Source organism: Sinocyclocheilus rhinocerous, unplaced genomic scaffold, assembly GCF_001515625.1.
Source record: "Sinocyclocheilus rhinocerous isolate Xijiao unplaced genomic scaffold, SAMN03320098_v1.1 scaffold222, whole genome shotgun sequence".
Classification (NCBI taxonomy): Eukaryota; Metazoa; Chordata; class Actinopteri; order Cypriniformes; family Cyprinidae; genus Sinocyclocheilus; species Sinocyclocheilus rhinocerous.
The window spans coordinates 1,980,632-1,997,968 of NW_015625652.1; the positions used below are offsets into that span (position 1 = coordinate 1,980,632).

The following is a 17,337-nucleotide window of genomic DNA, read 5'->3' on the forward strand; positions in this document are numbered from 1 at the left end:
GCTTCTTTCATTAGATCTGATAAAGGAGGAGGTCATTTGGTAACTGAATACAGGGACTGGGAACGTACAAAAACACTTATGTCCCTCAGACAGGGTGTGGACTTTGGGTCGTACACAGCAGCCTCGCATCTGTCCCCCTCCCCTCGAACGCAGGCTGGCTAGAGGACGTTTCGAAATGTCACCACGTATAGACCGTTTCAGCGAAGCATGTTTTTCCCCAGCGCCTTTGGCGACAGCGACCATAGAGGCAGCGGCTCCTGATATGGGCTTATCTCCTCCCAGCTCCAGAGGGCACTGGCTACACTCGGTCCAGCCACGCTTCAGCTGTTATTTACTCCTTATCGTGGATGTTATTTTTATTTTTTTGTCTTCCCTCACTCTGTTTCTTTCTCCTCTAGCCTTTCGGAGAAGTTTCCCTCTCTTTCTCCGCCTCACCTGAAGCTTTGTATGTGTTTTCTCGTCCCCTGAGAGGCCGGGGTAATTGCGGCCCACCCCTCTCATTGCCAGTTAAAGAGCTGGAGCGCTGCCAGTGGCTCCACCTGTGAAGCAGCTTGTTGTTTGGTTAAGGAGGTCTTGTTTGTCTCCAGAGGAACCGAGGGGCTGAATTGGGAATATACGGATTTCAGTTGACTCCCTTTGAGGTGATACTTTTCAAGTCAAGTATTCATTCTGTCATTGCTTGTTGTCAAGCAGGAAATTCATTTTTAATATTCTTCTGCTTAATAACAGTTTAATAAAGGAAAACAGTGCCAAACACATTTCAAATTTGCTCCAAGATGTTTGCCTGGTTATATAATAGGACAAACAGTAATTAATTATTTTCCAATCATTTACAATAGGATAACAGTTAGATAAACTGAGAATTTTTCACAGAGGAAAAAGTTATCCACAATATAAAGTCCACAACAGAAGAAACAGTGTTTTTTTTTTTTTTTTTACTTTATTTAGACAATATGATTTGATTCTTATATGGAGATTTAAACCATGTAGTGTCTGTCCTTCAAAGTCATCAAATCCAGTTTTTGCTTACTTTTGGGGTTTATACAATTATTAATACTGAGCAGTTTTATCCATCCATCCATAATAATAGTTTATCTAATATAATTATAAAATGTAATTCATTATTTCAGCATTATTTGACCAGGCGAGTCACTTAAGAACAAGATCCTTATTTACAAGTATACTGCCATTTATTCATTCATTCATTCATTCATTCATTCATCTGTCTGTTAATTTATTTAAATAGTCACAGTAATTTATTATTTTAGCTTATTTGACCAGGCAATTAATCAATCAATCAATAAGTAAATATATAAATAATGAAATTAATATTTATTCACAAAAGTAATTTATTATTTTAGCTTTATTTCACTAGACAAGTCACTTAAGGATACGATTCTTATTTACGGATATTCTCCACTATTAATTTGTTTAGTATATATACTGTAATACTTTTTAAATATAATGTTATTTATTTATTTAGTTTGTTAGTTAGTGAATATTATAGTTATCAAATATAATTTTAAAATGTAATTTTTGCTTAAGAACAATTTCCTTATTTACAAGGATGTTGTCCACTTGAAGTTGAAAAAGGGAACCGTTAAAGATGGGAATAATTTGATCATTTTGATCATTCAAATGTCAAACACAACAGAAAATAATGTAATAACTGTATGTGATTATTGTAATGGCAATTAGTTAAATGCCTTTCCAGCATTAAATACGTTTAATGGCATTAAACACATTTCATTAATCTCATTAGCAGTGTGTTAATGTTGGCAGCCGCAGCCTACCCATCTCTACCCACCCATTAAACTAGTTATTTATAACTGAGTTGGTGGAGGGATCTCAGCAGAATTGTTGCAGGAATGAGGTAAATAGCTTACATAGCAGCTCACTTATGTTTTGGGAGTTGAACGAACAAACTCCCCCAAAATCTTCATCCAAAATAAATACAAAAGGAACAGGAAGAGACAAGATAAGCTGACAGTAGCAAGACAAGGTATCAAGAAATTTAAATATTAACAAACTAGAGCACAGGACAGGTGTGTGGACATTAAGTGATCTAAAGAATTGAGCAACGAGAGAGAGAGAGAGAGACAGAGACAGAGTGATGGGAAGGGTGAGTAGAGATTAGGTCACACTTTTGGTGATGTGTCACACCCAGGAGTAAAAATCCTGTCATGGGCGATACGCTGACTTTCACGGTAGAGAAAGAAAATAGATTTTTGCAACTGAGAAGGTTTCACACCGTTAACAGCAGCTTTTAGGTCTTTTTTTTTATTACTACACATGCTGTGTGCGTTCCTGCCTTACACACTTGAGGCAGTTGTAATGCGAAACGCATACTCTGCTTTTGAAATAGATACCATTTGATAATATTAATAAAAGCGTTTCGAATTGGCTTCTGTGTAACCGGCTGCGTTTTTCCTTGAAATATAGCCAAAAACAGCCTTAGGTCACAGATTTATTTTTTACATGTTTTTACAAGTCCATGAGAGCAGGGAATTGAGGTTTGTTGTGAAGACGGAGTTTGTTACAAATTGCGTGTGACATAAATCGTCTGGAATTGTATCGCTAGTGATTAATGAATTTCATATTTGGTCTATTGGGGTCATTCCAAGAAATGGCTTTCTCATATTTTCATGCTCAGTGTACCACTACATTAAAAAGACCTGTGGTAATTGCATTTCGATACGAAAACTTAGCCGATTAATGAATGCTAATGAAATGTTTCCCCATTGAACTAATGAGACATTTAATTTGATGAAGGAAAGGCGTCATTTAATGAAATTTATGATGGAACATATTAGTGGGGTTACTTGCATTGTGATCACTAATAAATTTTGATGCACATGATGTCAAATCAGTTTACGATGCATAAACAGTGCTTTGCATGGACTGTTTTTTAAAGCTGAAATTGATATTGTTGGGTAATATGCATTCTGCGCATTTTGATTAATATTTAACAAATTAAATTTAACTAAACTAAAAGTTTTAGTTTGAATGCTTTTTTGTTGTCGTAGTTATGCTATAAAACTTTTACTAATATGTTAGAGACAGTAATTGAGTAATAGTCACCACTATACTTGTTGTTTTTTTAATGTGTTGTGTTTTTTTAACGCACTGTTTGTCATGAAATGATGAAGGAATGTGATTACACAACAGGGTTTAAAATATTCATTTGAGATGAAATATTAATTTGTGTGTGTTAATTCCAGCACACATTCGCGCACAGTAATTGTGTCTTTAGGGGGAAGACATCAGTGAATGTCAGCTGCATGGAAATGACATGAGACGTAATCTTTATGATTTTTGTTAGGAACAGAATATGGACGATGAAGGATTTCACTGCTGTGATAGTTGCAATTTTAATCTTTTTTCGCTTTTGTTCAAAAATACAGAAGAAAAAGGACAGGAAATGATTCAAAAGACAACACATCCATCACTTTAGAGAATATACTGTATCTTGACTAATTGGTTTATCTGTTTGTACACCTTGTATCTTACTGTCATAGGTTGAGGCAAGCGGTATGCTGTCAGACAGCATAACCTGGCCTTCCTTTGCTGTCTGCGTTCAAAAAGCATTCCCACTTTTATGTGTGTGTGAAAAAGAAGGCCAAGGCAGAATGCCTTAAATCTCAGCTGACCTTTTGAGAAAGGCTGAGAGACATGGGATGAAATGAGCATCGAGGCTATAAGGACAGGAGGGGCCTTAAACTATTTTAGGAAGAGAGATGCGAGCATGACTGCTTCTAAAATTGAAGTGGGAAGAGGACCTATTGATTCGACTATATTCAGCACTGCACCCCTTCACCTCTCTTTTTATTCTCAAACACGCCTTTGAAGCCTCTTGATGTCAGAGGAGAACAAAGCCCCGCTGATGGGGTCAAATGGAGAAAAGAAAAATGCTCTTAAAAGTTCTGAGAAACAGGAAAACAAAAAGTGGACTGTGCCACTTTCTGTGAATATGCTGCACTTTGGTATCCCATGATTTTTAAAAGTTGTTAAATGTGCAAACCCCGCACTTATCTAATAATAAATTATCCTAGTATGACAAGTAGCTAGTTTTAAACACATTAAATGTGTGTATCTACCTAGTTTTATCTCTACACACAAAAACTGTACCCTTTCAAGAATATGTATACTTAGATACTAATATGTACCGTTTAGGGGTAAATAAGGTACAAAGACCAGAAGAAGGTACCATTTAGCTTTTGTATCTTAGTATACTGCTCCAGTGACAGATTATTGTCTTCTTTGTGTTTTTTCTTTGTTTTCATGCTTTTACAAAGTATTGTGTTGACTGCATGTAAACTCAACAATTTAACCATGCTATCCAAATTATTGCTGGAAGGGGAACAAATATATATATATTTTTTTAATTTTTACATTTCATTGTTACATTTTATTGTTACTTTTTGTGTTTTGGGAATGTTTATTTCCAGAAAATTTACACAAAATTGACCCCAAACTAGCTAGTCCTTTGTTATTTTATGTTATTTTTTATTTTATAGCATTTTATAACATTTTATTGTGTTACTTTTTTGTGTTTACGGGAATGTTTATATTCCAGAAAATTTACACATATTCGATCCCAAACTAGCTAGTCCTTTTTTTTTTTTTTTTTTTTTTTTTTTTTTTTGTTATTTTTTTTTGTAAAGAGGAGTGAGAGGCAATTTTGCACATATTTTTCAGTTTTACTAAATAATTTTGGACCCAAGTTTCATTGTTTATTTATAGTTTGTTTGTTTGTTTATGGAATATTTATTTCCAGAAAGTCAAATTAGGCACAAATTAGGCTTTAAACTGTACACAGACATGCAAAATGTGCAAAGCTTATATAAAATTAATAGCGAAAACATCTGATATAATATTTAGTTTGACCTCCTGGGTGAGACAGAATTTTGATGGTTTGAAGTCTTTTGACTGACTATTTGCATATCTACCTTATTCATGCAAAGTAGCAGGTGCCTTTACCCCAGGTCTGTCCCTGCTTCTCAGACTTTGCATCTCTTCTTTTCTGTTTCTAATAATCTTATTGTTTTTCATTTCTCCTTTATCTGCCCTGCCTTCCTATTTTTTCTCTCATTCCTCTGACTGTTTCAGGCCGCAACTTTCGAGTCCACGGCAACTTTTTGTGATTGCATCTTTCAGCCTTTCTCTCGTCCACCTCAGCGCTGTCCTTGGTCTTTTCTTGACTCACTCTCTCCCTTCTCTCCTCCTGTTTTCTCTGCGATAGTATCTCGGTTAGCGGGCGAGTGGCTGTTTTCCTGCGGCGCACCGTTTGAATGACGATGGGCTCAATCACTCCAAATCTCGTTATGTATGTTCCCGCGCCCTTGGGAGGGTTAGCGGCGAATAGATGGGACTTTATCAGATTTCACTAGCCTTGGAGGCATAATTCACCAAAGGTCACCTTATGTTTGATATTTCTGTTTATGTGAGCAGTATGTCTGTGCCGGTGTGTAACGGTGGCTTTATGATGAGGTGAATAGTCAAAGGTTAACAGGTGAAGACTCTCAGTGTAAATATCAAAAAGGCAAAGGGGACGTCTGACCTTATTGAACGGTTCAGCAGAAGGTTCTTTGCTCTTCTTGGACGGGTTGGCGGTTAAAATTCTCCGAAAGTACACAAGGCTAAAAAAACCCCCCTCTTGTTTTGGTACAGTACTTAATGCTTTTTCAGCCTGGGTTTGTTTTAGACACTGTATTTCCCTTGTGTGTTGTTTGTTATGACTGACATTGTATCTGTTATCATTCCAATGCTAATGCAATTCACGCAATCCATTTAAAAAAAAAAAAAAAGTTGAAGGAGAAAAATAGACGTTGAAGGTTAGAAGTTCATCATTCATAACCGAGAAAGAGGACGAGGCTCTCTCGGACTTGACACTGACTGACAGTGATTAGGATGACTCTAACCTAGAGTCATGCTAGGTAATAAAACTTTGGGTCATTTTCAAGGATATCATTGAATATGTATGATCTCTAATGCACAGAATGATGTATGCTGTCTGTCTCTAATAAAACAAGGAGCTTGAGCCATTACTGCTTACGATTCCCTAGACTTAGTTACAACACTGTGGAAATGTTTTATGAATGCCACAAATTACTGTGAACTGTGGAAGAATCTTTACAAGAGCATTTTATTGACTGCTCTTGAGAGTAGTTTTGTAACACAATTAACCTTTGAACAATCACCAGAAACATTTACTTTTGGAGCGATAAGACAGAATTGGTTTACTTAATTACGGCTACACTGAACATTTCTCACAGAGATCATTTTATAAATCAGATTACCTCAGCTTGAATGTTTTCAGCTGAGGTCAACACCTTTATTTTAGTACCTGCATTTGGCAGTAAATAGGATATAGTTTGTGAGTTTTAGGTCGAAGGAACTTAATGACAGTAATAAACTCAGTGGGGACAAAAACCTGATCATGAGGTGTTTGTAATATCTGTTGTTATTAGTAGGTTTTTTTAGAGCAAAATTCTCTGAAATATTATGGGTTTAAAATTGTGTTTCTCTGAACTGTTGAATCCGCATGATATGCACACGGGTGAGGATTTATAATGAAATTACAGGAGGTCAGAGACTGTTGGTAGAGGCTGTAAGTATTTTTTTGCCTTGACAACCATTTAAAATCGTTCTAAATCTGAATTTTATTTTTATTTTATTACATTTCGTTACATTTTATTTTATTGCATTTTATTGTGTTACTTTTTTGTGTGTTTTTGGATTGTTTTTTCCAGAGAATTTACACATTTAATCCCAAACTAGGTAGTCCTTTATTTTATTTTATTTTGTTTTGTTTTGTATATGGAATATTTATTTCCAGAAAGTCTACACAAATTAGGCTTAAAACTGTACATAGACATTTTATATTTTATTTTATTTTATTTGAAACAGCTTATACATTTGAGTATTTTCTTACGCTAAATGTTTTGCCAACAAGTGTTATATACAGTGTAATAAATAAATAAATTGTAAATATATAATAAAAAAATAAACACACATATTTCTAATTGTTTTCTATTTTGAATTTCTATTGTTTTTTATTATTGTTATTGTTATGTTTATTATTTATTTGTTGCATTATTTATTTAGTTATTTTTGGAGGGAATTAGATTTGTTATTGATGCTATAAAGTTAATAGTGAAGGTCTAGAACAATAGAGAAACAATTATCACACCATTTCAAAAGTATAGCCATATATAATAATCATAAAAAATGAAAAGGACCACATTTAGTTCAGTATTTAGTCCAGATTTATACCCAGACAGCTCATCACATGACCATTTAAACCTGGTCACTTTCACATGATATCCAAGCAAGGATACTAAGAAAATATTAGCTTCACATTTCTTCTTTGGTACACTTGCCCCTTATTGTTAAGCCCCCTACTGTAAACAAATTTTTTGTTGTTTTTACAAACTAAGGGACAAGCCAAATTGATTTTCTGTGTGCCACAGATGCTGTCGATAAAGCTTGTTATTATCCTGAAATATTCCCTTAATGCTCACGGTTTAAGGGAAATTAAATATTGTACAAACAACATTCTAGTCCTCTGGGAGAAATTGTAGCAGCTGCCCTGACTTTCTGAGGTTTCAGGCTGGCTCTGGGAGATTGGATTCTGATCTGAGGCAGGCGAAGAAGATAGCGAGAAGCAAAATGTCAGCGCCAATATATTGTGTTCTGTACCCCCCTCCCACCTGTAAGAAAGAGATGGACAGGGTGCCAGTGTACTCAGATGGGTTCTGGGGCCTCTGGCTGAGATATATGGTCAGCTCGGTTGTTTGGGCTCAGATTCACTATGATATGATGAAGCACAGACTCTCCACTGTGAATTCAATCAGCGTCTCCTTGAGAGAGTTCTGGAGTGGGCACTCAAATGTCACCATGTGTTTTCCACTGTTTTAGTCTAAGCTTTTTTGGATGTGCTGGATGCACTGTAATAACAGACTGTGAATACATTTGAATACATATCTATCTGTCTGGTTCTGATTCATGTACATTTCTGTTAGGGCTGCACCTATATAGATGAAGAACTTTTAGCAGATTGATAGCCAGACTGACAGGCTGTCTGTGTGTGAATTAGTGATATCCTTAGGCCAGTAGGTGGCAGCAAGTGACTGAACCCATGAGGGAATCATTGAATCATTCAACCTAAAGACTCGTTAAAAACACTGGGTGCTTTAAATGGAAGGATGCATCCTAGTGAGTGCATTAAACGCTAAAATGAGACATATGGCTATCATAAATGTTTCCACCCCTGCGGTCACGGTACAAATATACTATTAAAAATATAATTGGAAGAATGCTTTATTTCGAACATTTTGGTTTTATCTGACTTTGTATTAATGCAGTAAAGGTAATGAAAACTGTCTGTGGTCTCCCAGTGGTTTACATTTCACAGTTTAGCATTATGTGATTAATTTACAACAGAATAAAAGAAAACAATGCATTACCACAAAAATTAATTTTTTGTCTTGCATAACACAATGAAACTGCTCAGTGTTGATTTATTTTCAGAATTGGAAATCTGTGCAAAGGATTGTGGGCAATTGAAGGATGCGAAGGATACACAATGCTCCCTTCAAAATGAAGGATGCTAAATGAAAACATCCTTCAACAAAACTTTATGATTTGGCAGCCTAGATATGCAGCACTGCAAGGACGTGTCCTTCCATTTGACAAGCACCTGCAGATTCATTCAGAAACAAAACGAGCAATTATCCTTGTGAGTGAGTCATTGAATCATTCATTGAATCGATTTTTTTTCAAAAACTCAGATTCAGTCGGGAAAAAAACTACCACGTGTTGCACCTATAGACGCACAGCAGTGTTGTTGTGGATTTACTTTCAGTGGTGGTGCGTTAAAATGTATGTTACTAAATGTTTACTTGTTCATTGAACTGTTGTAAAAAAGCATTATCAATTTTAAACTTTATCAGAAAGAAGGGTGTGTTAGAAATAAGTGCAATCCCTCAAATGTCTTATGGGTCGTTCCATATGCTTTTCCATTTTTGTCTATGTAAATATGCGATAGTCGGATCTGTTTGAATGCTCATGTCTTGAGTCTTTAGCTGTGAATTGCAGCGATTTACAGATGCGGCACTCAAGTTCAATTTGTAAAATAATGCGTCTCCAAGCCTTATGGTTTTAAATGCAAAAACACATTCTGTGTGACTAGCACATTAAAGAAAACAGCATACTATTGTCAGCAAATCCCTGGAAAGAGCCATATTCTTCAGTGCATGGAAATGTAATCATTTGTAGCATTTTACTCTGTTAATTTTATCCTGATGACAAGCAACATTGATTTGATGAGTTTGAAGAGGGGCTATCTGTTTATTTGACCAATTGCAGATGTGATACCAGCAGTCAAAGCAGTAAAAAATAATAGATTTACTGTTCAAATTAAAAAGCTCTAATAGTATTTGCTTCCAGCATTGGCTTGACAGATTATTTATTAGCTAGCCTTATTATTGCCACTCGTATATTGTACATCCCTAATATCTATTTTCCATATATCTGCCCATCTAATTTAGCGACATCAGTATCGAGGGCTTTAATTAGCCATTTCATCAAAGTCAACAGCTTTACCTTCATGGGCTTGAGAAAATCAACAGTGCCTCATGAACTTCACGATTCCTTGCTTACAGTGACCCTCAACAGCCCCTCTGTGGGTTGAGGTGCATGTTTAATACAGCTCTAAAGCACTCTTTATCTGCAGATTTAGCCGTCTACCCTTCTTTTCCATCTTTCGTTTCTTCCTTGTGATGTGCTCTTCAGATGTCTCTGGAGTGCAATATGAAGAAGCCTTGTGGAAATCTAATTAACCAGAATGCCTTGAGAGAGCAGGGCTTTTCACACACATGTACACCCGGAGATACATAAATCACGGGCTGTCCTAAGAATAGGGTACTTTGGAGAGGGCCTGGTTCCATAGAGCCATTAGCTATTAGTTAGGATCCTTTTCCAAGTTTCTTAAGGTTTGTGTGTACATGAATTTAGATTAAACAAACATTTTTCTGTGGCAAATTTGACTTGAAATATGTTCTTACATCATTTGAAATAAATATCATCTGATTTGATATTTAATACAATGGCATTCATACTTTTTTAGTGGCACTTAAATGGTGAAACACTCATTGTGGCCAGTACATAAGCTGTTATTATTCAGAAAGAGAAATGAGGTGAGAATCAAGAACCTTCACAATGGTGAAGGTGAACCTTCACAAGAGCTCTTCACAATGCCACTGACTAGCTGATTTCTGCATGTCAGATGTCATTACATTTCAACTTGACTGTAAGGTCTCTTATTTTGCTAGGTACTATAATTCATATGTGTTAACCTTCATCTCAAGAAGTAGTTTTTTCTTTTCATGAAGGTTTTTTTTCCGCTTCTCTGTGAGCTCTGTCAGACCATATAAAAACTCCTTTGATACCAAGGCAACAATGACAGTCTGGTCCTGTCTCGTATTTTTCGAGCAAATCAACACAAAGACCTTGGGATAGAGTGAAGGCGGGGTTTTGTTTGGTAAGCAGACGAACACTTGAAGGGTGTTTAGGTTGGCATGTCCTGATTAGGGATAACTATGGTTAAAGGTTCTTTCTCTTGTGTATGTATATAAATGGTTCATCTGTAATTATTCACTCAGCCTCACCTTGCAGATGGAGCCCCTAACCCCACCGTCCCACTGTCCTCTGTGCGTAAACGGCACGTCATGCTGATTAATAACAAGCAAGCCGAATGTTCTCTTGTGCGCTTGTATGAGAGATGGTTCAATTAAGGGCGTGTTTGACTATATAAAATATTGAGAAATGAAACTTCCTTGAACTTATTCATTATTACATAATCTGATAATTGACTTTGTTCATGACAAGTAATACAGTATATATACACTACCGTTTAAAGTTTGGTGAAGAAGATTTTGAGAGAAGTTTCTGATGCTCACCAAGGTTGCAATTATTGGATCAAAAATACAGTAAAAAAAACCCTGTAATATTGTGAAACATAGCCATTTAAAATAACTGTTTTGTATTTTCATATATTTTGTAATTTATTCCTGTAAAATAACTATTTTTAATATATTTTAAAATGTAATTTATTCCTGTGATGGCAAAGCTGAATTTTCAGCAGCCATTACTCCAGTCTTCAGTGTCACATATCCTTCAGAATTCATAATAATATGATTGTTTGATGCTGAAGAAACACTTTTATTATTATTATTATTATTATTATTATGATCAATGTTGAAGACAGCTGTGTTGCTTAATATTTTTGTGGAAAGTTTTTGTGATTTTTTTTTTTTAATCATTTTTGGGAATTCTTTGATTAATAAAAAGATTTAAAAAGAACAGCAATTATTTGAAATATAAATCTTTTGTAACATTATAAATGTTTTGATTGTCAGTCAATTGAATGCATCCTTAATGCATTAAACCAAGAATTTTATATTTTTTAAAATTTTAACATTTATTTAAAATTTTATATTTAAAAAAAAATCTTGCTGACCCCAATTTTTACAGTAGTGTATATCTTTTCTATGTATGTTCTTGGAAAAAAGTGATTTCCTTTGTACACATTTATTATGTAGATGTAATTAACATGTCTATATAGGACCTAAATGGAAAAATGTAATTATTTAAAGTGAGACAATTAAAAATATATATTATTATTATATATAATTGAAATCTAGAATGATTGTTTAAAAAATACTTTTTTTTATTATTTTTATTTTCATTGTCAAGTCAAGTCAAGTTACCTTTATTTATATAGCGCTTTTAACAATACAGATTGTGTCAAAGCAACTGAACAGCATTAATTAGGAAAATAGTGTCAATAATGCAAAATGACAATAGTAAACACTAATTTTTCAGTTAAAGACAGTTCATCATTGAATTCAGTGATGTCATCATCCAGCTCAGTTCAGTTTAAGTAGTATCTGTGCAATCAAGACGACGATATCGCTGGAAATGAAGTGTCCCCAACTAAGCAATTGTTAGGCTATCTAGAATGTTTCTTTCCTATAAAATCCGTCCTAGGGAATGGAAAGGTTCCCCTAATTGAAGAATCAGCCATGAATATGCCTGTTTTGAGTATTTGTGCCTGTTGCTATATCAACATCTCACAAATTTCTGTCTTTATACAGAGAAATTTTGTAATTGTCACACTCTGCAGAGACAGAGAGCCTTGAGGCTAAAAAGAGCATAAAATACATTTTAGTATTCCGCGCTGTGTTGTCTCTCTCTCTCTGTGCTTGGTATTGAGAGAGTAATGCCAAAATTGTCATCCTTTGTGAACTCACTGAAGGGAGAGATACTCTGCGGAAAGAGACAAATAGACAAACAAGGGCTTTTGAAAAGTAGGAACGGGAAAACTACACAGAAGTTTCTGAGGAGGCTGTAATACAGCAGATATGCTCCGCAGAGAAGCTGGATTTTTATTTCCCCCTCAGTCTCTATTATTCTCTCTGAGTTTAGTGTGTATGTGCCTGTTTCTTTAAGCAGACACGCTCTAATATGCACTAAAGCTCTCCACAAATGTTTGTAGCCACACAAAGATATGAAATGTTTTCTTTTCCCGAGAATATTTCATGTTCTTTCCTTCAGTTCTCTATAGTATAGTTTTATACTATATTTAATGACCGAACACAGTCAGAGTGACAGCAATGAAAATTCTCTCATCATTTACTCACCCTCATGTCACTCCAAACCTGTATTACTTTTTTTCAGACTTAACACAAAGAAGCATTTTGATCACCATTGTTTCCCATACAACGAGAACATACAATGGCTTTTAACTTCCACAGAGGACAAAAAAAGCACCTTAAAAGTATAAAAATGCTTCATATAACCCATGTACAATATTCTATACCTTCTAAAGTCATATGATTTCTTTGTGTGAGGAACTGTTTGAAATTTAAAACTATTTGCTTTAATTAGTTGATATTTGAGTGTGTATGCTTGTATGTGATGGCACTGACCTTTGGCTGATTCTTCCCTCTTGCTGTGTTGTCTTCTTCCTTAAGGCTCCTACATGATGGTCAACTCCTCCCAGCATGCAGCGGGGCAGAGGGCTCAGCTTCTGCTACAGACGCTAAGTGAAAACGACACGCACTGCGTGCAGTTCAGCTACTTCCTGTACAGCAGAGACGGCCACAGTCCGGGGGCGCTGCGGGTTTATGTGCGGGTCAATGGTGGGCCGCTTGGCATTCCCGTGTGGAATGTCTCTGGCTCGCGTGGACGACAGTGGCACCAGGTGGAACTGGCAGTCAGCACTTTCTGGCCAAATGAGTACCAGGTGAGCGACATTTTTAATTAGTGACCGTCTTTTCTGGGTGATTACACACTACAGGACATTTATAATTTATTCTTGCTTTTTGACATTGATTGATGTCACATTCATTATATTTTACATATGTGTTCAAATGCTTCATTTACCAATAGAAGGATTAAACAGTGTTTCTGGATACTATATGACGGTAAGTACCTTTGGAGAGTAACATGTCAATACCATGGTATAGATCAAAGTTCCGTGGTAACCCTACTGGAAAATGCCACTTAAAATTGTAGTGTTTTATAGAACATGGTAGTTAGTTTCCAGCTGGTCTAAACCAAACCTTAAAGGGTTAGTTCACCCAAAAATGAAAATTAGCCCATAAATTACTCACCCTCAAGTCATCCTAGGTGTATATGACTTTCTTCTTTCAGACGAATCCAGTCGGTGTTATATTAAAAATGGTCTTTGATCTTTCAAGCTGTTTAATGCCACTCAGCGGGTGTTGCATGCATCAGTCCAAAAGAAGTTAAATAAAAAGCACCCATCCATTAAAATAAAGTGTCTCACACGGATCCGGGGGGTGAACAAAGCCCTCCTGTAGCGAATCGATGCGTTTTTGTAAGAAAAATATCCATATTCAAAACTTAATAATCACTTTAATGTAGCTTGCGCCAACAGTTGTACATGGAAGCAGCTCCGGGCGAGTCCAAGTGAGTCATTGGTTGCTCCAAGCTAGTCTAAACTGGCCATTAGTTAGTCCAAGAGAGTCATTAGTAGGTCCAGGTTGGTCATCATTGGTCTTATATTCTCACTAGTTAGTACAAACTGGTCATTAGCTAATTGAAACTGGTCACTAGCTGGTCCAGGTGAGTCATTGGTTGGTCCAAGCTAGTCTGAACTGGTCATTAGCTAGTCTAAGAGAGTTATTAGTAGGTTCAGGTTGGTCATCAGTTGTTCTACAACAAAGGGGTCAAACTGGTCATTAGCTAGTCTAAACTGACCAGTAGCTGGTCCAAGAGAGTTATTAATAGGTACAGGTTGGTCTATATTGGTCATCAGTTCTAAGATGTTGGTCTGACATGTTCATTAGTTGGTATAAACTGGTCATTAGCTTGTACAGGCTAGTCTATGCTATTTATCTGTTGGTCTAAGATGGTCATTAGTTGGTTCAAGCTGCTTATTAGCTAGTCTAAACTAATTTAGCAAATTAGCATGTCCAGGAGAGTCATTTGGTCTAAGATACTCATCAATTGGTCTAAGATGCTCATTATTTGGTACAAACTTCTCAAGTTGGGTCTATGTTCAAGTTGGTCAAAGTTGGTCATCAGTTGGTCTTTAAGAGAGTCTTTAGTAGGTACAAGTTGGTCTAAGTTGGCCATCAGTTGGTCTAAGATGCTCATTAGTTGGAACAAACTGGTCATTAGCTAGTCCAACAGGGTCATTAGTAGGTCCAAGTTGGTCATCATTTGGTCTTATATTCTCACTAGTTAGTACAAACTGGTCATTAGCTAGTTGAAACTGGTCACTAGCTGGTCCAGGTGAGTCATTAGTTGGTCTAAGCTAGTCTAACTTGGTCATTAGCTAGTCCAACAGGGTCATTAGTAGGTCCAAGTTGGTCATCAGTTGGTCTAAGACATTTATTAGTTGGAAAAAAATGGTAATTAGCTGGTCCAAGAGAGTTATTAGTAGGTCCAAATTTGTCTAAATTGGTCATCAAAATGTTGGTCTAAGTAAGATGCTCATTAGTTGGTATAAACTGGTCATTAGCTGGTCCAGGCTAGACTAAGCTATTTATCTGTTGGTCTAAAATGGTCATTAGTTGGTTCAAACTGTGTATTAGCTAGTCTAAACCGGTAATTAGCATGTCCAAAAGAGTCTTTTGGTCTAAGTACCTCATTATTAGGTACAAACTTGTCAAGTTGGGTCTATGGGTTCGAGTTGGTCGAAGTTAGTCATCAGTTGGTCTAAGATGCTTATTAGTTGGTACAAACTGGTCATTAGTCTAAACTGGTCATTAGCTAGTCCAAGATTGTCATTAGTTGGTTCAAGCTGGTCATTAACTGGTTCAAATTAGCAAACCATCTTGGACCAGTGATAAACAATCTACCATCTGGTAGTTTAAGGTGATCAAAATGGAACACGGTGGCTGGTCGACCAGCTGTAAATCCACAGATTTTCCTGGTAAATGCTTCGGAAATGCTTGAATGTCAGACTCTAAGCGAATTAATTCATCATGTTTGCCTTGAAACAGTAGAGTATGCCACAAATTAGCAGTGTGACTGACAGCTGTTGTAATCTTAGTGGCAGGCTTAGTAAACTTGTTTTCGACTGCCTTCCCATAAAGTTGCTGTGACATAAAGATAGTACAGTATATCAGAGCTCTGCTAACAGCAGCATACACAGACATCCCTTTTCCTCACCACAAGGCATTACACAACCAGTGATGGAGACTACTGTCTTATTAGTCATGCCCCTTGCATTGTTTAATTAGCATTGATCTTAGCATGAATGTAGGTTAGTGCTGTAGGGCTTAGACAAACCCACAATATAGACCATGTCAATAGCGTTGACACGTCTTACTCAACTAGTAACCTAATTTCCCTACTGTACCATTACGTGTGAGACACAGTCTACCAAATCACTGCTTACGAAATGACACCCCATTCACGCCCCCCAAGCCGATCGATTGGTGTCAATGGCTGGTCTGCCATTGGGTTACACGCTGCTATAGAGGTGCAAGTGGGCAGAAGCAGGGGGCTTCATCCATTCTCTGCGCAGCTGTCAGAAAGCAGTTAAGTTGATTAGTGTTCACTTTATCGAGAACTGTCAATCTCTCCAACCTAATTAACTTTCACATGCTGGAGAAAAGATGTGGCCTTCATGTGTAAATAAAAGTCCTACCGACAGTCAACAAGATGTGAAGGTGGAGGGAGCATGACAATAGGTTGAATTTGTTGTGTTTTTGTGGGCCTGCATTGTCGATTCTGCGTCGCTTTGAATTTCGATGAGTGCACATGAAGAAAACATGTTGTTTCTCCGAAAAACCAAGAAATTCTGCTGGTTAGCATGAGCCTGTTAGCTCGTGTTGGTAGGATGCTGTGACCATCCGGTTCAAAAAGCATCTTCAGTGATAGGCATTTAACAGTTGCTGTGTATTATTATGAAATATGTTGTATGTATTTTTTTTTACCATTGCAGTTTATAGTTATGCGCTCTGAACAGCATACTGACTTACCCTATTACCCAAATTAAGTTTTCAAAACTTTATTTTCAGTTGTGGTTTTCAGTTAATTGAAAACTTAAATTATCGGTTTTAGTTCTTTGGTAAAAAAAAAAATAAATAATAATAATTCAGTTTACTAAAACATTATATTCCTGCTTTTTTTGAAAGGCTCTTAAAAATGTCGTCTCAGCTTAGGATAGTTGCTGCTGGTGTCTCTGCATGTTCTTTTGTTTCATCTGCCAGTCATGTTTTTTGTGATTTATCTTCTTCAGGATTATTAGAATAGCATTTTTGGGTTGTCCTTTTTTTTTTAGCTAGAAGGCTAATTAGTTAGCCATATGCTAATCTAGCAGGCTAATCGGCTTGAGGTAATCAAAGACAGTAAGCTCACTGTTTAGCTTGTGAGCTGGCTGAAGCAAAATGTTTAATTTGACTATTTTTAGCTTCCTTTATGTGACAGTTTAAAATAAGAGTTCAAACTGTTATTAAACCTTTAAAATCTCTTTATAAACAGACTTTGAGAACTCTGGACAAAAAGCCAAACCAATATCACCACTGTAGGGTCTTGGACATATATGGACAAATATGTCGCACGTACTACGGAAAAACTGGTCTGTGCGATGAATAAATTTACCACTGTAGCACGTGCGATACAGTTTTGCATGTTCATAACACAGCCGCTTAATAGTGTGAAGTGATTTTGTTGTGCTTGTTTGTGTGTGTGAGATTGATTATACTTGGTAGTTAGGGGTGTGCGATATGACGATTTTTGATCGTGGACGAGAAAAAAAAGCACGATCTGCTTTTGAAGAAATATCGTTGTATC

General features: G+C 36.3%; 1 protein-coding gene across 1 annotated transcript in view; it reads left to right on the top strand.

Moving 5' to 3' along the window:
- LOC107705793 (receptor-type tyrosine-protein phosphatase U-like) overlaps positions 1-17,337 on the top strand; it is a 276,526-nt gene that overhangs the window by 136,783 nt on the left and 122,406 nt on the right. Inside the window, exon 3 of the mRNA XM_016509251.1 lies at positions 13,038-13,309. Within this exon, the coding sequence (XP_016364737.1) occupies positions 13,038-13,309 (272 nt within the window). The remainder of the gene's footprint in view (positions 1-13,037; positions 13,310-17,337) is intronic.